The sequence below is a fragment of the Cynara cardunculus genome (genome assembly GCF_001531365.2).
Source record: "Cynara cardunculus var. scolymus isolate 2C chromosome LG 9, CcrdV1, whole genome shotgun sequence".
Taxonomy (NCBI): Eukaryota; Viridiplantae; Streptophyta; class Magnoliopsida; order Asterales; family Asteraceae; genus Cynara; species Cynara cardunculus.
In genome coordinates, this window is record NC_037536.1 from 1,791,928 (window position 1) to 1,814,158 (window position 22,231).

Consider the following 22,231-nt stretch of genomic DNA (forward strand, 5'->3'; position numbering starts at 1 on the left):
CGGAAGATCACTTGCAAAGTCGTAAAAACTGTTTATATAAACTATGTAAATTAGCTGTAAGCCACGAAGGACGAGATCCGACGTAAAGCAACAACGATCGACTAATTCGTAACTTGAAATAAAAATAAGAAAACGTAACGTAATAGAAATGAGATGAAGATTTAAAGATGAATACTTAAATTAAACTTAAGAAAGAAATTACAACTACAAAGATCGGTTCTTGAAATATCAAATAACAAGAAACGAAAACTTAGAACCGAAGGTGATGTTCTTGAGAGTAGCCAACACAAGATTATCATAAAGTCTAGAAAAGCACATAAGATGGTTAAGTGACTAAATAGTTTTTGTTGGTGAAAAAAGTGTGAATTGGTGAATTAAAACAAAGCTTAAGGCATGTATTTATAGTCCAAGGAAGGTCCCTAAGTGGGTGCCAACTAATAAGACAAAAAGCCTCTTCAAACTGGGCTTTGACCAAGCCTAAGGCTGTTGACCACACCTCCCTACTGGATCAGCCCAAAAATCCACGGCCCAAGCAGTTTTCCAGCTCTCGGACAGGTCCTATAGGACCTTGCCACTCCTGGTCCTGTAGGACTGCTGCAGGACTGGGCCCAAAAATGCTCAAAAACCTGCAAAAACCGGGAATTAACATTAGATATACTATATTACTACTAATATATGAAAADGGCATAAAAAGACTCAATTAGGACACTAATGGACAAATAAAACAAAGGAAAATGGTTAAGAAAATTATGTAATAAGGTTAATAAATTAACACTTATCACTTATCAGCTAGAACTACGGAAAGAGCTCAGTCTAATTCACAGCACCTTTCATGTGTCAAATCTACACAAGTGTTTGGCCGATCCAATTGTAGCAATACCACTTCCAGAGATTAAACTGGACAGTAAATTGAATTTTGTGGAAACACCAGAAGCTGTGACGGACAGAAAGATCAGGGTGTTAAGAAACAAAGAAATCAGTTTGGTAAAGGTACATTGGCATTATCACAAGGGTTCAGAAGCTACATAGGAATTAGAATCGGACATGAGAACCTTATCCCCTTGGCTATTTGAATAAATGAATTCCGGGATGAAATTCTTTTGAGTGGGAGATAATCTGATAACCGGGTTTCAGACAACCTGGGTCGCGGTAACCTTTATGTGATTATTTTGTGAAATACATGTTGGCATGCATGTTATTTAATTAAATGCATGGATAGTATGTCTATATATGAAAAGATGCTACTGTTCATACATGCATAGGTGTTTACATATGTGCACATAAATTGAATTATATTTTTGGTTGGGTAAAAGGGGCTTAGCCGGTTTTACCATTATTATATTATAAAAAAAGGTAACCTTCATGGTTAAGAAATGAGTTTTAAAATATTAAAACCCCCCGCCCAAAGAGTTTTATATGAATACATCTACCACCTTCATGTTTACATATGTTATGTGATTTGTTTTCCTATGTGTATAGCTATATGAAGATCAATGGATGTGTTTTGGAAATTAGATGTTATGTAGTACAAGAGCATGTATTTTGGAATTTTTGGGTTGTGTATTTTGTATGTAGATTCTTGTATTTTGGTCCTTTGTAGGGATTAAACATGTATTCTTTGTATGAATTATATGTTATATGCAATGTGGAAGTTGGGGTGTTACACGAAGTATTTTATGTTTATGTCTTTCAGTTCCAATGATCATCATTGAGTCTATTCAGTGATTACTAAGAACATGTAATGTAAATCCATCAGCGACAGCGATACTTCAAGAAGACAAAACTCACACCAAAGAACCTTCAGCAAAAGTCGAATACTGAAACTAAAGATTAGAGACTGGCGAGTACGTTATCTGAATCGGTTTTCAGTGATTACAACCTGGTCTACACATGTGTGAAGACTGCCCAAGCCTCAGTGAATGCTGAAGAGACTTTCAGGTTATTCCAGCATTCAGCGATCAAAAGAAGCTTGTTGAGCACAATTCCTTTTGTCTTGTCCTTATACACACAAAGGACAAACCCATACCCTTTTTAGAGTATAGTACGGTACGGAGCCGATTAGTTGATTCTACTACCCACCAACTTTATGAAAGGATGTCTGCTCATGAATAGACTTTTGTACTATTCACTATAGCAAAGGACAAGTCTTTTTCTAAAGGCTTGACACGTGTTCAAACCCTACTACATTGCATTAAATGTGCATTTAATGCAATAGGTATAAATAGATGTGTTCTATCTCTATGCAAAGATACTCTAATACTCACTCTTGAACCCTAACTTACGTTCATAAGTAAAATAACACACATCTAAGAACACAATACGCTTATCTTCAAAAGCAAGTTAGAATCCATTTTTGTATTCTAAATAGTTCTTACCCAGAAAGAACTTGCATCCTTCTAAGTCTTTTACAGCAAATCCTTTCTCTATTTGTTAAGAGCTAGTGTGTAACTTAGATTGTTTAGATAGGTTATTTTTACATTATCTTTCCGCAAACAATCTTGTAAAATATGTATTGATCTTTCTTTATCAATATATATTTTAAATTTAAAAAGTTTATTGTGTTTGTATTCACCTCCCCCCCTTTTACAAACTGTTATACACATCTTGTAGACCCTAACGGGACCAACAGTTATGTTATATGTCTTCAAAACAATAGTTCAGACATTTGGTATTAAAGTCTGTAGATTAGACTTTTATGTCTGAAGAATAGAAATCCAAAAATGAGACTCATATGTTTGGAAAAGAACATTTTAGACTTTTGCTCATTTAAGTTTGTGGAAAAAGTCTGTAGTGATCAGACTTCTAAGTCTGGGGAATAGAAATCCAGACTTTTGCTTATTTAAGTCTTTGAAAAAAGTATGTAGAGATCAGACTTCTATGTTTGAAAAAGAAGATTGCATAGCTCAGGCTTGTACATTGATCATTATCATAACAAAAGAACAGTCATAATTGAGATTTATAATCCAACAAAATAACTCTCGGAAACAACATTTCAAATTTTTGCTCATTTCAGTGTGGGAAAAGTCTGTAAAGATCAGACTTATAAGTCTAAGGAATAGAAATCCAGACTTCTGCTTATTTAAGTCCTTGAAAAAAGTCTGTAGAAATCAGACTTCTATGTTTGGAAAAGAAGATTGCATAGCTCAGGCTTGTACATTGATACTGAATAACTCTAGGAAACAACATTTTAGATTTTTGCTCATTTAAGTGTGGGAAAAGTCTGTAAAGATCAGACTTATAAGTCTGAGGAATAGAAATCCAGACTTCTGCTTATTTAAGTCCTTGAATAAAGTCTGTAGAAATCAGACTTCTATGTTTGGAAAAGAAGACTGCATAGCTCAGGCTTGTACATTGATCATTATCATAACAAAGGAACAACCATAATTGAGACTTATAATCCAACGAAATAACTCTATAAAACAACATTTCAGACTTTTGCTCATCTAAGTGTGGAAAAAGTCTGTAGAGATCAGACTTATAAGTCTGAGGAATGGAAATCCAGACTTTTACTTATTTACGTCTTTTAAAAGAAATCCCTTTTCGTACGGAAATCAGTTATGTTTACAAGGGCAGATGTCAATCAAACAGGCCCATTTGAACCAGTAATGTAAATCGTGTCTACATACATGTTTAGGCGGGAAATCCTTATAACCGTCGCATAATAAGACGACATGTGACAGCCAAGTTACTTATCTATACTTATAATAAATAAGTAACTTGGGTGATACGTGTCATCTTCTGGTGAGGCGGTTTTCTTGATTTCCCGCTTAAACACGTATCTAGACACAATTTACATTAGTGGTTCAATTAGACTCATTTGAATGTATCTAGACACAATTTACATTAACAGTTCAATTATACCCATTTGATTGATCACTACTAAAAAATGTTGTTTTTTCGACAGCAAAATCCGTCGGAAATCTATAGGAAAAACAACTATCCGACGGATATTGCCGTCGGAAAAACCCCCGCCGCTAGATGCAAATTCCGTCTGAAATCTGTCGGTAATGTTCAAAGAAGTTTTATTTGTATTTTTTTCCTTCCAAAAGTATATATTTAAAAGAAGTTCATAATTCCCGACGAATAATAATTTTTATAATAAAAAATTATATTCCGTCGGAATTTATTAATTTTTTTTTCTTACAAAACATATGTTTTCTAAATAAATTTCCGACGGAATATAACTTTTTATTAGAAAATTACAATCCATCTTATTTTTTTAAAACATATTTTTTTGGAAGGGAAAAGAATAAAAAAGAGTTTTCTTAAATATTTCCGACGGAGTATAATAAAAATCAATTAAAATCCATCGTAAATTTTAATTAATTAACGCTAATTAATTTATTTAAATAAATTAGACCAATTTTGTGACGGATATGTGACAGTATTAAATAAGTAAAAAAATCCGTAACAAATCCGTCGGAAAAGTTGTAGAAATAAAACTTTATTTTATTTTTAAATTCAGTGACGGATTTGTGGGGGATTTGTGACGGACGTCGACAAAAGTTGACTTTTCTTAATTATACAGAGCTCTGAAATCTGAAGAGTTTTACTTCAGAGTTATTTCAATAGTACAAGTCCAAGTCTAAAGTCATTCTTCAGAGTTATACTTAAGAGTTATTTCAACAGTACAAGTCTGAAGAGTCGTTCTAAATTTACCGCTAAGTTTAAATTCAATTTACTGATATAGTTTTATTTCTAAATTTAATTTTATTTTAGGGTTAACTTCTAAATTCAAGTCTGAATAGTTATTCTTCAAAATCATTTCAAGAGTATAAGTCTGAAGTAGCATCTTTCAATAATCATTCATATCTGTAAGATAAGTTTTTGACATAATTTAAATTTTCAAATTACCCTATGTAATACACAGGATCGAACCTAGTTTATTGTATGTATAGATATAACATAACAAAGTTGTGCAATGAGTAAATTGTAAATTTTATAACCATGCTTGTGTAATGAAGCAATATACAAGTTTATGCCTTTAAAGGGTGGAGAGGTTTCCTTAAAAATGTCAAAAGCATGCCTTCCACCAACTTAATAAATAGAAAAAAGAACATAAAGCAAACAACATCAAAATTGAATAGCAAAATAACATGTTGATGTTGAACATCTCATATAACCTCCTACAAGCATAACATTCTCTGATGAATCACATCTTTCTGGGCTTCATCTCAATACTTCATAGCAATATTCGCTAACGACGAGCAAGTCCCCACGAGAGCACTGATGATGCCCACCACAACGATGGAAATACTCAACCCAATCTGTGTCCAAATCCCATCAACAAACCGTCAAAAAGGACATATTCACTTGTGAATATATATATATATATATAAGAATACTGTTTTGATCATCTGCAAATTACCTGTGTAGTTGTTGCCTTGCTCCCTTGAATTCTCAGAAAGCACAGAGCTGGCATTACAATTGCCTGAGATCAAGAGTTTTCGTTTCAGTAGATATGGTTGTATTACAGATAACAGACAATCGCCTTGTTTATGCATGAATATCCAAGGAGGGGTAGGTTCCTTAAGAAGCCAACCTCATTTTCATTGAGATATTCATGATGAATAATATTATAGTCGATTCCTTAAGCATTGATCAATCTAATTTTCTGAGTCTGGCATAAGTTTAATTTAAATAATTCAAATGTGGGATGCTTACCACCATGACACATAGAAGTGACCCCATCAAAGCCATCACAGCACCTGCAATGGAAACATACAAGATTCAGTTTATAAAATTTACACCATACTGCTAGAGCAGAAGACATCCCAACTTCCAGCAATTTTCACTCTCTTGCTGTATACAGTAGATGCATAGCTTCAAATTGTCCATCCACCTATAATTGAGCAATAGCTTTTTTACTTGTATTATTTCCCTCTTGGGTAATTTTAGCCCCTTCTTGTAAACACTTTATGTCTGTCTCACTTCTTCCTCCTAGTATATGTACTTGTTATCTTCAGGACCCTTGAAGTCACCAAAATGCCTATGTACTTGTTATCTACAGGACCACATGGGATTAGTCGAGGTGTGTACAAACTGGCCTCCCGGTTACCCAAATATATATGGGCTAATCTAATGAGAACTCCATATACTGTGATAACCGTGAGAACTTTTACCTTAAGGTATTGTTTCACATAATCTTCTTCCTATGTAAGGCTAGCATTTAATGTATTGATGAATATATATATATTTCACAATATGTTTGCTTCATATGTTTTGGTTCACAATGTAAAACATATATATGTTAATCAACATTCTAAATCCTAAAACATCAAATGAAATAGTATATGACGCACTAGTTCTCAAGTTTATCACAATTTCATAGGTTCTCAAAAGAAGGGTCCCCTTCGATATATGTGTGTGTGTGTGTGTGTGTGTGTTTCCGTGAAGCTTCTCGATACCAGAGAAAAACTTCAAGATACTTGTTAGGATGCTCAAGCCTCTACCAATTACTAATGGACCGGTTGCACACTCTGTTAGTGCAGTTGGCCAATATAATCATACTCTTCATGCTACCCTGCTTAGTAATAAACACATTCTTTCCCCCATAAAAGCATTTACACCTCAAAGCAAACTTGATGTTAATCAAGGATGCCTCCTGTCATGAATCGAGTCATTTGAAGAATTGTATGGCGCTTAAGTGCCCAACCTTACCTTAGGGATAAAAATAACCAAATATGGACAAGTCTTGAGTGATTATTAAGGAATTCTACAACTCCATCCATCCCAAAACAGAGTCCAGTTGAGTTCTAAGGGTCAAACAAGTACCTTCGAGGGTAGAAGTCAGATCTGCATATACCCCAAACCCCCCTGAGCAGACCCCACCTCCTTGCAGGATATATCAGGATCATTTGCTTTTGTTTGGTTTTAAGCATGGCATTTTAACATTGTTGTTTTACCAGGACTAATCTGTATAAGACGTGTATAAGAATATTAATGCAAGAAAACTGAAACAAAATAATAATGTAATGGAGGCTTTACCAAAGAAAGGAATAACAATTGCAACGCAGGCGGTAGAGAGGACTAGTGCTGTTCTGAGAAGAGCGTAGGACCAAGTAGTACGTGAGACACTCACAGGTAACAGCTCTTCTATAGCACTCGCCAATGGGTTCATAAGCAGAGCATATGTACGAAATGTTAAGGAAATACAAGGATATAGAAACTAGAAAGTTGAAAACTAGTTATAAAAACAATTAGGTGTCGTTTGGTTCGTTGGAATCCGACAGAATTTGAAGGAATTGTAACGGCTAATTCCATTCATCCTTTGAGTTTTGGTAAGGAATTCGAATTCCACATATGGTGAATGTAAATTGAGAAAAACTATTATGCTCTTATGTTTACTCCATTCCATCCCACCTCGATGGTTATCACCACCATCGGCCCTTACCACAGCCACCTTCACCCCCACCACCACCGTCACTACATTCAACTAGTACCATCACCACCACTACCACTGTTATATTCAACGAACCAAAAAGACATATTCAAATTCTTTCGACTGATTCCATTCTAATTCCTGCCAACTGAAATGCATGTTCAAATATGATTAAATTCCATCCATTTCCTTTTACAGGTTCCAATTCCCACAGATTTCATTCTGTGAACCAAAAGCCACCTTATTTCCCTGGTAGGTAATCATAAGAAGGATATTTGGTGAACGGGTTGATGACCTGCAATTTGTAAACATATATTAAATCTCGTACCAGATTTAAGAAGCGTAGATTTTCCTATGTCTTCAAACTTTTAACTTAAGGGTTCAAAATCGACACTTACCACTATCCACAAAGCAAGTTTTGAAGCAATTGCATCATCTGGCATGTTTAATGTTATTTGGGACAAAGTGCTTTCACCGAACATAAGAAACCCCATGATCGCAACAGCCCCATACATTAACACACACAATATAAAACTGAAAAACACGAAAATGGAAGCTATTAGATCCCCAAAAAAAATGAAATGTTATAGCGAATGAACACCGATGCCGATTAAAAGCAAAGATGTTTGATTCCATACCTTATCATCATCGCCTTGCTAAACTTGGTCTTGTCAGCCATTGACTGATATATGTTCGGAAACACAGAATGCCCGGAGTAGCAAAAAACATAGATGCCCAATGCAAACGGGATGCCACTCCACTTAACGGCCGGACCACTTTCATGAAACCCGACATTTACAGTCCCAAGGTAAAACACACAAAAGATAACAGCAATCGTGGCCAATACACCAGTAGCTGCAAACAAATTTCATTTGTTCATATGACTTCATTTTTCAAATAAACAGAACAAATAACTATATAAAGTACCCGAAAGATACGAGATTACTCGGACATTCTTCAACAAGACAATGGGTACAAGAATGACAGCAGTGAGAACCGCAAACAAGTGAACGGAATCCAGACTGAAACCACCCAGATTCAAGGACACTCCCGGGAACAGACTACTAAGATTGTCTCCTTCAAGTATAATGAATTCCACACAATATGACTGCGACCATCGAAAACACAAGGAGGAATATGCTTCAGAGGCAATAAGAGACAAAAGCGCAATCACATTACATTGAAATCAATTTTCGTTTTATGATGGTTTTAGTTTAGTCACAAGGAAAGTGGGGTGCAGAGACTTGTAGTGGGAAAAGTCCATACGTCCCCCAACTACAACAAAAATGGATTTATAGTACGCTAGAAATGTCTAGGAATCCCATGAAACTATTTTAGAATTTAAGTTTATAGGACCAAATAATAAAGTGTCCTATCTAAGAGTGTTAAATAAGTTTATAGGATGTTTTTGGATGTCTTAACAAGTTTTTTAGAACATTTTTAAATAAAGTATTGTATTAGCTTGAAAAATTGTCATATAAAAAGATGTGTCAAAAGTGTCCTATAAAATAGCTAAAATGATGCTTTATTTAAAAAATGTACCAAAAAACTTATTAAGACGTCCAAAAGTGTCCTATAAACTTAGTACAACGCTTTTAGATATGATGTTTTATTGTTTAATTCTATAAATGTAAGACGTATAAAGTGATCTATTTGGACAATTAGACATTGTTGGCATCCTATAAACCCGATTTTATTGTAGTGTCTCCTTAATTCAAAAGACAAAAAAGTTTAAAATATAAAGATGGTCTAAAATGGATAGAGACAAAGAAATCATTCCAAAACCGTTGAATCATTCTTTCACTTACATAGAGCTCCGTATACAAGATGATCTGCAGCAGTACCAAAGAGTTATCAGAAGTCGTATAAATCACATAAATCCATCCAAATGAAATGACCACATCAACTTACAGATACGATAAGGCGTCCGTATTTCCCAAATGCAGCTTCTCCAATATCAGGATAACTAAGGATGCCATCTTTGCTCTCAAAGCAATGTCTCATGAGTGAAGTAGTATAGCAACATATGATGCCAAAAAGGAGTAGCAATCCCAACCCCGCCCAGCCAGCTTGTGCAATTGTATATGGTGTAGAAAGAAGCCCAACTCCGACCATTACATTCACAGCTGTTCAAGCATAAGCTTTAAATACAAGGTTTTCTTTGTGACAATATTGAAAAGAACATGACAAGGACTTGTTGAAAATAGTTGAGCACATATTAATCTTTATAATGAAATAGGGCCTGTTGTTAGCAGCTTAATGAGTTTAAAGGGACTCACAGCTTATTCAGTCAACTATACATGATTCTTGGCAGTGGCTTAATGATAAATAGAAAGTAGCTTATTCAATATGCTTCTAGGTGGAGCTTTACGCAGAAAGAAAAGGTTTTTCCAAGCATGTCCATTCCAATTAAAAAACATGCTTCTTCCATCTATTGAAAAGCCCCCTCTCAAACAAAAATATTCCCAAAAATATACAGATAGATTAATCCACACAAATGGCTTTATCCATACAGGACTTAACAGAAAACCAACCAAACAGCGCCTTAGCCGTTAATTGATGCACTGACGGTTGGCTATAACATGATCCATAGTGAGCATGGCTATATCCAATAAACTATAAGTCATGATTAAGGGTTCATTGTGGTGCTTCTCACCATTGAATACAGTCTGAGTAACGCTGCATCCATGGCTAATTGGAAGTTCTCCGAGTTGCTCGTGTAATGAACCCTTCCCTGACCATGTTGAAATCTTCCTCGAGATCTTCTCCAAATCCTCTTTGCTATAAAGCTTTTCACATTCAGACAGCAACCGAGCCTTTGCATCAGCATCGAAGTTACTTTCAATACCAATATCATACAATGACGAATATATAATAGCAGAAGGAGACTTAAGGAGCCCAAAATTTGGTGTTGCTGTGATTGAATATGAATCGATTGTCTGCCTGAAATCAAGAAAATAGCATTTGAATATGCCCCACTCATTAATCAACTAACTATCAAATCATTTTTACAAATATTAAACAGGATTAAGTGGGCTATGAACAACTAATCATCTTGAACCTAAATACAAAACAATCTGACATAAAACCTAATTATGCTCCTAATAGCAAATTGGGTCACTTGTTGCCCAATCCACTATGAAATTAAGAAAGCAAATCAAGATTTTCTAGCCTTCTTCTAGATCAACTAATCTGTGTAACCTGGAGATTGGAAAATATGCATGTTTCTTGAATCAGACTTATTCCTTGCAATCAATTTCTTCAACTTGAATCTAATGTGTCAAATCCTTAACATAATAACTATATTCATACATGAACATGAATGCACAATATTCAATTGTTCCATCATTATTTAATAGAGCACATGGAGTCATGGGTATGTAAGAGGGCTTAATCAAATGAACTTTTGCTTTAAGCTATAGTTTTACATGAATTTTCCCCCTCTACGTTAAATTTATTACAATCTTAATGATATATATAATTTGTAATAATAAAAAAGAGAAATGAAATAGAAACAGAACAAGGTGAATCCAGTCTCCAGAATAAACAATGACAAATCCAGAGCAGCGCCATAGTAGCTTGTACTACGTGCAGTGAAGGTTGTACTTTGCAATCCTCTAGAGACAAGGCTAGCGTAAAACAAGGGAAAAAGAAGGCAAAACTAACTGGTAACTCTGCGGCCATTGACGAGAGGAGAAATGCGAGGAAGACCGTGTAGAATTACGACTACCTTCGTCATCGTCATCACCATCACTGTAATTATCTTCTAAATCATCATATTGAACTTCGTCATCCTCGTTCTCCTCCAAGAAGAAATCACCACCATTTCCTTTGTCTCCCATATTTCAAAGGCAGTTTTGTTGAAAATCCACGAAGATTTAGGGGTTATTAAAACGAATGAAAGTGTGGAGACAACAAAAACCGATAAAACAGGAAAAATTAGGAGTGGCGAAAGATAAGAATGAAGCAAAATGAGGAAAATTATTGAAGATTGTAGTTGTTCCGGAAATGGGAGATACTGGAATGATCGGATTGATCACATGGAAAGAGCTGGTGCTACTTTCAAGACGAATCAAAATCATGCATAGCTGATTCATCAAACTTGTGATAGCTACTTATCGACTCTTGATACGGTGATTCTTTCTTACGTAACTTAATTCTGGTTCTATAAATATCAATCATTTAATTAAAATATCATATCTATGTTATATTATAAAACATTTAACAATTATTTTTAAAAATCATTTTTATATATAAAATATTATTTATTAATATATATTATTTAAAATTCGAGATTACAAGTAAATCATACGTAATTATAAATTATTAAAACTTTATTTTTAAATTCGTGAAACTAACTGCAAATAAACATAATCAAATATAAGATAAATATTTTATTTTAAATATAAAAAATTTAAAATATAATTAAGATAATTATTGAATTTTAACAGAATACTTCATTATTATCATTATAAAAACTTATATTAATATTAAATATAAATTAAATGGTTAATTTAATATTAATATCGATTTATCTTTTTAAAAATTTATATTTTATTCAAAAATAAAAAATTATCGTTTTCTCAAAATCGTATTATATCAACAGGGACAAAGAATAAAAATTATACATTAAAATCGAAATTTATCTCGCTTCATTGAACGAGTACCCTTCTAGTATATCTAAATAGCTCCAACTAATTTAGGTATATCACCTTAATGTTGTGTTCTCGTAGTTGGAGAGAAAAGAAAAGAAATAAAAATAAATTTTTTATTTGTGTTCTCAAAAAGGAAGTAAGAAATAATCTTTCATGATCTTAAAGGGACAGAAAGGGAAAAAAAGACGTCATTTTTACTAATATGTTATTTAAAAATACATCGTTTAGAATGAAATATTGGGTAATTTTAATTTTTTTTTTAAAAGAATTAACGTTTTTCTTTTCATTGTCTTCTCTTTTCTCCCACATTCAGAAGGAAACTTATCGTTATTTTTCATTTTATTTCCTTTCTCTTCTAAAAAGATTTTAAGAAACTTTCCTTCATTTTACCTCCTTTTTCTTTCCTTTCCGTAAAAACCATTTCAAGAAAACGGCATAATTAAATTTGTTATCCTATATTTATATAATAAAAAAGGTAAAAGATGTAGAGAAATCTTAAAATAATTGTTAAGTGAGAGAAAATATTTTTTTTTTATTATATTTATTTGAAATTTTAATACTCAAATAAAAAAATTTACTAAATGTTATAGTAATTTAATTAATGTTGTAATATTTAAAAACGGAGAAATTGTTGAGTTGAATGTATTTTTTTTGAAGATTTTGTTTTTTTATTTTGAAAAGTTTTTGGAGAAATGCTAATGTTTGGACTTTTTTGCTTTGGTAAGCACTAAAATTTTTAAGCCCATTTTTCTATAAGCAGAAAAAAACCAACGTATTTTCAAACTTGAAATAGATGGATGTAATACGGTAACTTTTTAGAGATTTCTTAATGACACATAGGAATAGGAATAGGAATAGGAATAGGATTTCTTAATAAGAAATTATGATGGTTGCGAATATAATTTTTTAATAGAAAATTAGTTTTTGATAATTATTAATATGATATCAGTACTTTTTATAAGAAGTTATAAGATATTCTTTTTTAATAAAAAATTATTTTATGTTGCATCATTCTTTTTATGTTTTGATACAAATAATACGATCATTACAAATATTGATTCATTAAATTATATTTTAATAAATTTGAGAAAATATAATTTATGTCAGAATACAATAAAATATATTACATATAAAAGTATAAACTCAATACATATAAGATTACATCATTGTTCATTTAATTCTTTTTAATGCATAATTATAGACAATTATTTATTGAATCAAACATTTTATAAATTAAAATAAATCATTTCATTTAATTAATTTTACTTTATAATAAATAATTATTTAATTAATAAATTACTTGGTATTAAGTTATTGTAAAAAAAATACTCAATTGTAGTTTCGTTGTTCTTTGATTAAAATATGATGAGCTTTCACTTAAGAAATTGGTTAGCGATGGGAATTATGTTTTTAGCTTCTTCTCAAAGAGTCGTCATATTTAAGTGGTAATTGAGAATTGTCCATATTTATACATTTATTTAATAATTGTAAAATATTAACGGGGTTCCGTTCAGCAAGCTGATTTTGCATTGTCCATGTCCATCCATTTTCTTTGAAAATAGAAAAGTGGATTGGATATATGTGGTTTAAGGGGTTGTCGTGCGCATGAACAACTCTATTACAAGACTTGAGAGCCATTTACCAAATGCTTATTCAGGTAATCGCTTACCAAGTTACGTTACCTCACCGGATGAATATGGTAAAGACCAAGAATCTTACCCGAAAAGAGCGAGACAAAGATCAAGAGTCTTACCCGGTAAGTGAGGGCGACGACTCTTACCACGTTAAGCACTTACCAGGTAAATTGTCGTTTTGGTGGACTAATATCTTACCCAGAAAGTAAATAATAGTGTCAAATTTTATTGCTAAGCACTTACCGGGTAAGTATTTGATAAAAATTCTAAAAACATGTTATTAATTATGGGGTTATTTACAAAATATTCCAAAAGTTTTTTAAATATATTTTTGAAAACCTGTAAAATCACCCACAAACCAAAATGTTGAATTTAGCAACGGATTTCGGAGAACATGAGTTCTCACAACCATGTCGTTGCCCAAGTAACAGGATCTGTCAGGAAATCATCAATAACCTTTTAATAAAGCATGTTTTAAATTTTATTTTTACAAGTACAAAATTGTTTTTGTAGCGTATTACCACTTACCAATGGTTTTGTTTGTCAATAAAGCTCTCACTCTAATTTGATAACCACTTGGATAGTCGATAACCGGTCTATATTTGTAATAACTATTTATTTATCATGTATGTTCCCAACTAAGGGGATGTTTGGGATTTTGCTTATTTGAAACAACTTATACTTTTCTATAGAAACACTTATCAACTTATTATAAGTCACAAGGGTTTAACTTCTTCAAAAACTCTTTATTACCGGTTTGGCGCCGGTATAAGTTGTTTATCCAAATACTCAAAAATGCTTATTACCAGTGCCACACCAGAATAAGTCAATAAATTGTTTTTATAAGCAATCTCAAACACCCCTAAAATACCCATAGCCATTAGCCTAGCAAATAAGCCATTAAGTGATACCATTTCCTCAAAGCATCACATGTGGTAATAATGGTTACATATTAAAGAGTCAAGGATCCTAATTCAAAAGAAAGTAACAACTAATACTCTTAAACATATCGATCGATGATCCTTACCTTATTAATCGAGCAAATCCGTCATCGCGGTCTTCTTAAACGCATCCACCTGAACCAGCTGTGCAGCCAACGATTTGCTTGGAAACACATTATCGGCCTTCATTCGCTCTCTGAACCCATAAGCCGGAATCTTGGCATTTATATAAGCCTGCAAAAGAGAATTATACTGCCTAAATCTTGAAACATAACCATCTTGTCTCATCCTATGAAATATTTTCTCAGAATTATGCACATCTCCTCTTTTAGAATACTGATCCAAAACCATCATATAAGTTGAAAACAATGGCTTTGTTTGAATCTGTAGTGAACCCTTCTTCAAAATCGAATCGGCTTTCTCAACCTCCCCGGATTCTAGATACAGTTTCACGATCGCATCCAAAGTAAACGGCCCGATTCGACAACCACTTTCACCCATCTGTTTCACAAGATTCTGGCCCTTAGATAACATCTTGTTATTTGCATAAACCCTCAACATAGAAGTATAATGTCTTGCTGATAATGTTTTCCATTTTTTGAACATTTGGTCAAAAACTGCTTCGGCTTCCTCAACTTTCTTTAGTTTTCCCCAGGCGTCAATGGCGCTCATGCACTCCTCGAGCCGGGGATCAGGCCTGCAAACCTCCCAAACTCGCTTAACATCATCCGCACTTCCAAGTAATCCGTAAATATGAAGCAAAGATGAACAAGCCATTCGGTTCTCATTGAGGTTGTCTCCTTCCATCTCTTTTAAGACCATTTTGGCTTTTTCTTTGAGACCCCCATGCACATATTGCCGAGCTAAAACCGCTTGCAACCTTAAATCGGGTTCCAACCCCTCGGATTTCATCGTTTCAAGAATTTGCTCCATCCCAGAAACGTCGTTCGACTGACCTTTAGTGTCGATCAATAATCTGTAAGTGAAAAGTGATGGTTTGACGTTTTCTTTTTCCATTAACAACAAGACGTCAGCTATTTTTCTCTTGTCGGTTCTTTTGTACAAAAGAAGCAACTGATTGCAAGCGAAAGCCGTAACTGGCAGTTTCAGGTCTTTCATTTTGTTGAAGACTTTCTCAGCTTTTGCTGTTTGGGTGTTGAGAACACAATTGGCTAAAAGCGTTCGGTAGACCACCTCCCCTTTAAATGATTCTGGGATCTTCTCGATGTAGCTTTCTGCTTGCTGTAAGCCACGGATCTTGGCGATTAAATCAACACGAGAAGCGTAATCTCGCTCGCCAAATTCTACCGTCTCCTGTGATTCCAACCATTCTGACAACTGCAAAAATGAAGTAAAGCAATTGATGAGTGAAAGTAAATATTACAATAAGAGTAAAATGTATCAAAATGCAATAAAGTTTGGGTTAGTTCCTATTTAGTGTAACGAAGAATTGTTTTTCCTCAATCAATGAAACAAAGTTTCAAAATTTCTTATCTTTTAATCATTTTTGACAGGTTGGCTTTGGTTTGGTTTGGTTACTGACTGTGTCATTTGAAAATGGCTGGACGCATTGACATGTAAATCTAAAACAAACCAAACGAACCCAATAAATCCCACTCAAAAAGTAGGGTCTGGGTGGGGTAAGAAGTAATCAGACATTACCTCAACCACTAGGATTGAGAGGCTGTTTCCATGAAGACCCCTGACTTGTGTACACCGCAAGGTGTGTGCAAAAAGGCAATAAAATAGGTAATATAACAAATAATCACGAAACAACTGTGCACATGATTCAATGGTGTAGAAACAGACAAAATAATAAAATAGAACATGTACTACAAGTAGACCTAATGTATATGACAACTTAAACATGTAGGTTTAAAGTCGGATCAGGTCCTATTAGCCCATCTATCCCACCCAAAGAGCCTATTTGTCTACCCTCTACCCTCCGCCCAAAATCCTTGTCTCCAATAACTCCTATCAGTGGTAATGTCCTCAAAAATGCCTAAAGTTGCCATGTCCATCCTCAGCTGGTCATCCCGCATTGACATGTCAACCTACAAAAACTCAATTCAATGCAACTCATACATGTTACCTTTTCTGAATATGCACATGTCTACAATCCGACCAAATGGCCACTGGCCAAGTGATATCCTGGTAATGGTAGAACCTAGCCTCCCTAAAGGTCAAGGGTTCAAGCTAACCAAAGGTGTGGAGTGTGCATGAGTATTTGCCGTATATAAGTATTATATACTTCAAAAGAAAATATGCCTGCAATCAGAATGCCAAAGTAAACATGCTATAATGCTACTTTTAGCACAATTAACAAAGTGCAACCTTAACTTGCAAACAGCTCAATGCTCTTTAACATGTAGTGTCTAACATAAATTGAAAAATGAACACAGTTTGATGTCAGGAGAAATAACTTGAATGTGCATTTGTATTTAGCAAGTCAGCAATAACCATTTTTGTTGGAAGAATAATGCATACAAAGATAGTATTAGAATATGTGGAACCCACCCCAAGATCTCTCTCCAAAAGAGCCCTTGTGAATAAAGGGAGCTTCCAACATATATAGAGAAGTAGTCCAAGTCTAGCCGATGTGGGATTCTAACAGATAGATATACACATGCATGCAAGCATACATATTATACACAGATCATATGTATATGTATACAAATATACACAAATAGCCAAAGGAGTTGGCCTAGTGGATAAGGTTATAACATGTCTCTCTATGGGTGCTATCAATTCCTTTGGGGCCACAACCGTTGGCTGAAAAGCTTAAAGTTTGCCTAGAGGATGTTATACATGGAACCATGGACTAGTCAGGCCAAATATCATGGTATTCAAATACACAGGCACACACACACACATATACATACATGCACAGAGAAAGAGTGAGTGAGTGAGAGAGAGAGAGAGCAATGGTAAGCAGCTGTTCATGCGTCTGTTTTTTGTTCGAGTTTGGGGCCACACTCGTTAGCCAGAGCTTAAAGTTTGCCTGAGGATGCTTTACATGGACTAGTTGGGCCAAATACCATAGTATTCAAACATATACACACGCTCACACACATATACATACATCCATCCCATTTTTAAATGCAACATTTCCATTCTGGATAAAGATTTACTACGAAATTTGTTCTTTGGCCAATCAAAATCATTACAAAATATTGATAAGAATTGGTTTTGTTCCAAAAGACTCCTCCATATTGTTCTTACTGAGAGGGAATTCAAAAATAGTTGGCTTAAAGTCAGCTAATTAAACTACACATCAAGTCAAATATTACATTTATTTTGGGAAGAAAAGAGTGTTATGATACTAGATTACACATCCAAATTGGTTCAAACTCATTGTAACAAAGTTTGCAAGACCCCTTTCCTGTATCCTTTTGGTCCTTCTCAAAAAACAAACTCGTCAGCAAGCTAGCTTAAAATAATCATAAATAATAGAGAAAACAAAAGAGGCTAACACATATGTCAAATAAAAAATTCACTTAACAGAATGCAATTAGAGGGGAAAAGGCCAACTAAAACCAACATGAATGCATAATATGGTTGTGTTGAGGCACCTGCAAAGCTTTCCCATACATCCTTCGCCTTCGGAGTTCAAGCATTGTACGTGATATCTCTATCCTAGACAAATCATTTCCTTCTTCAAGCCACTTGTCCAGATTTTTTTTAGCAGTCACTGATGTAGAGGCTATAAGAGCCTTAAACAATCCTGAAGAAGCTCTTTTTCCTCGACCATTACTTTTTGCAGCCACTTTCTCAGTATCTGATAAATCCAATTCAGTTTGAGGTTCTTCCACAGCAATATCGCCACCCTCATCTTCAGATTCAGACAAGTCAGTTTCAGAAAGCATCTCATTATCACTTTCATGCTCCGTATTCTTTCCTTGATCCATGTTGCTAGTAGCATCAAGCTCAGAAAAATCATACTTCAAGTCATCATCTTCCTCTCCACTGCTCTTTGTCCCAGCTTGTGATGAAAACCTATGCTTCCCCATAAAAGAACTTTGAGCACCATGTGCTCGGGAAGAAAATCTCTTTAGAAGTAGGGATCTATCAGATATATATGGTGGAGACTCAACAAACCCAGTGTTGTCCATGTAACTGGAACTCGATATTTCAAGTTTAGCATAGCAAGCACGAAAAGCTGCTGATGAAAAAGGTTGGGACCTGGATAAGATGAAGCATATAGCAACCAAGATGACAGAAAGAAAAGAAATTAGATATTCAGAGAGAAACAAACTGCCTGTTTCATATAAAATATTGATAAACAAATTTCATATATAAACAAACACAGCTGGAAACCAGGAAGGAAACCATATTAAACTTCATTGATCCAGACATGGAGTAATCCTATCCAGAAAAACTGGAGATTTTGACGTAATTTAGCAGAGATATCAAGTAATTGATATCTAAACTCAAATATATAGAAGACTATCTCAACATTTCCCATAATAATGCAAGAACACTACAATGCTCTTTTTACAGATTCTACTAGAAACCCAAAAACTTTCAGTATGAACTATACACATAATCAGCTTAATCACCAATAAATCATTTAACCACATACATTATTCATATGAACAGTCCAACATAGTACATAAATATCAAAGAGACGCACATCAAATCTGTGTTTCCTGAAATGTTAAATACAACTAATCACAGCATCACAAAAAAGAAGCCATACAAAACAAGAATTTAACAAAGCAAAAAACAGTGAAATCTAGCATCTTTTAGTCGTTTTATAAAATATTAGTTTTAAACAAATAGATACTAAGTCACGGAAACGAGCCCTAGCCATGACAAATTTGGTAATGCAAGAGCATAAACCAACAACGCTTCGTCTACATCGCTCAAACCCATTTCAATTAAACTACTTAAGTTAGTAATGCCAGAAAACAAGGTTTCCCACCAAAAGTACACTAATTCCATTGACAAATCCCTATTACAATTTGCAGTTATCATTTCAACAACCAGAGAGGTGAGCTAGATTAAACGCGTGAATAAAAGAGTGAATGGAGAGAGCAAATTTTTACTTGATATGGACGGAGGCCTTCCTGATCGCCCACATAATGGAATGCGAGTAATGAGATCAGAAATGGAGACGTTATACCAGTAGAGAAAACAGAACCCAAGAACACACAAAACCCTTCTTGCTCTCCTAAACCCTAATGATGGAGCTCCATTGTGTACACAACCGAATTTCTAAAATCCCCCTGCCGTTTCCGATAATGTTATATTAGCTCCTAAGGTTTTTCATAATTCCAATTTGGTCCCTGAACTTTGTTGTATCTAATAGGTTCGTTCCTGACATTTTATAGGCCCTAAGAGAGATGTAAAAATGGTCTCTCGGATAAGTATGAAAAAGGTGTTCAATACTAATAATTCATAAAACCTTTTTCCAAGTATTACTATATTTCTAAATTAATATTATCTTATCCTTTTTACATAGCATCATCAATCCATCCACCATCAAAAAGCATCATATGATATACCTTTAATATATAGATTGATATCATTTAAGGTCACAATATTGACCATTCGAAGTAATACTCTATATAAATCAATATAAATTAGTTGGGTTCCATCTCACCTAATGTTAATGTTTTTTATCACCGTTTAAAACTTTTAGGTTTAAAACAAACTTCTTCATAACCATTAATCTTAGAATTAAAAGCTTATGTTGGTTATAGTTTGAGATCTTATTCTTGTTTTAGAGATAAGAGGGTATTTGTGATTCGTGCACTAAATATTAAGCAACAAGGAGTCAATAATGTAAGTAAAAATACGGGTAAATTTTGAAATTTTGAAATTTTGAATATAGATATAAGTTATATCATCTCATATGGTTGGTAATTCTTGTCAAAGCGTAGGAGCTTTCTTAGACGATGACAAAAAATCTACTATATTCTAATACAAATAGAACATGCGGATGGAATAATTAAAACAGTCACTATGAGATGAATGATGAAGAATATATAATCGTTTCCGATGTAAGTAATTTTAGACTTTGGTACTAGATAAAAAACTATAAGTAATACTATAAAATGAACGACCAATTAACTTCTTACATATTTCTTTTCTAATGTAATTGATTAATACATGTTTAGGCTCTTAATATAATATGAAATTCTTTTTTGGTTCTATTAGATGCTAAAAACTTGTGTCTTTTGTATTTACTAGTTCTTTTAACTACTACTATATACTAAAAAATATGGCTCGTGTTTCTTGTGGGCCATGGGCGTACAGTCGGCCTGCTCCCCCAGAGACAGTCCTGGTATCTAATTTAAGGGTGTTTGCAGTACGGTTTAGAGGTAAAACCGCATTATGAGATTTGGGCATTTTTCCACACCACAAACCAAACTGCACATGCCTTAAACTATAAAATATCAGGTCGCGTTGTAAAGTAATAATATAAAATTTCACAGTTTTCATACTTGTATGTAATAAATCGTGTTTCCACATAACATATAACATGAAATTTGTACATAGCACCCACGTCGGGGCTACAATTTGGGTCTCATTCTATAAAACACTACAACCGTCTAAAATTGACTACAAACTTTTTGTTAATCAATTTCTTCGTACTCAAAAGGATATATTCTCATAACAAGAAGATCAAAAGCAGACTTCATAAAATTCATCAACAATCTTCGCATATGAATCCGCAATTAAAATTGACTCACACTTTTCCTTTACCTTCTTAAAGCTGCCTCCCTGAAATGCATGTTTTTTAAGACAAAATGAGGGTTAGACCATATGGTCTAGTGTGAGTGCATATTGTACAAAAATATTGCAAATCAACCTTTTAAAATGTTCACCGATAATAAACTTTTCAAATAATATCATCCAACCACAAATAAGATTAATAATTGGTTCAACATCTCCGCCAAATACACGTTCGCTCGACTGACTCAGTACCACCACCAAATACACCTTTCTATTACATATATATTGGCCAAATTGTCCAACACTACTACCACATACACCTCTTTGTTACCTATACGTTGGCAAATGTTAGCTCTGTTTTTCATCTCTTGTAAAAGTATAGAAAAAGTACTGCAAGTCTTGACAGAAGCTTATCTTCCACAGAAGACAACAGAGGACTGACGACAGAAGCCTAATATTCGAGCAAGTAAAGTGTGACAGAACCTCTGATGTCTCTCACAGAGGTTCTGGAAAATGGTCCTCTGACAATAAGATTAAGCAAGTCAATTACAGCAGAGCCTCTGAGATGGCTCATAGAGGGTCTGCGGTTTCGTCTTCTGTGAAGATCATGTTCTACTGTTTCTTCAAAGGTTGTTAGCTGTTTGTGCTTCTCACGTGACTAGGTCTTTAATCGACTTTATTTGGACGGCTTAGATGATTTCACGCGTCTAGATCTTGTCAGTAAGGTCGTTAGGAGCTGGTATAAATAGCGGCTAAGGCCTTTGTATTCAGTGTGCTTCCGCATTGTAATCGTCTTATTTTCAATTGAATGAATTGAAAAACCTTTAAAGCTATTTGTAAAACTCAAAATTTGAGAATAAATAATTTATCTTTATTTACAATTTCTATTTTTAATTATATTAAATAGAAATTTAATAATAAGTCTAAAATCGGGCCAAA

At 34.0% G+C, this 22,231-nt stretch overlaps 2 protein-coding genes across 2 annotated transcripts; both read right to left on the minus strand.

Moving 5' to 3' along the window:
* Nucleotides 1-4,924: 4,924 nt before the first annotated feature.
* Nucleotides 4,925-11,467, minus strand: LOC112518643 (amino acid transporter AVT1A). Its single transcript, XM_025126415.1, has 12 exons — nucleotides 11,048-11,467; nucleotides 10,038-10,324; nucleotides 9,293-9,507; nucleotides 9,190-9,213; nucleotides 8,309-8,489; nucleotides 8,020-8,236; nucleotides 7,780-7,915; nucleotides 7,657-7,676; nucleotides 6,988-7,133; nucleotides 5,665-5,708; nucleotides 5,369-5,431; nucleotides 4,925-5,267 (listed from the first exon to the last, which is right to left on the minus strand). The coding sequence occupies exons 1-12, from the start codon at nucleotides 11,221-11,223 to the stop codon at nucleotides 5,175-5,177; spliced, it is 1,602 nt and encodes a 533-aa protein (XP_024982183.1). The 5' UTR covers nucleotides 11,224-11,467; the 3' UTR covers nucleotides 4,925-5,174.
* Nucleotides 11,468-14,550: 3,083 nt separating this feature from the next.
* On the minus strand, nucleotides 14,551-19,816 carry LOC112518574 (pentatricopeptide repeat-containing protein At1g80270, mitochondrial-like). The gene is made up of 3 exons (XM_025126322.1): nucleotides 19,660-19,816; nucleotides 18,184-18,793; nucleotides 14,551-15,949 (listed from the first exon to the last, which is right to left on the minus strand). The coding sequence occupies exons 1-3, from the start codon at nucleotides 19,692-19,694 to the stop codon at nucleotides 14,702-14,704; spliced, it is 1,893 nt and encodes a 630-aa protein (XP_024982090.1). The 5' UTR covers nucleotides 19,695-19,816; the 3' UTR covers nucleotides 14,551-14,701.
* Between the last annotated feature and the right edge of the window lie 2,415 nt (nucleotides 19,817-22,231).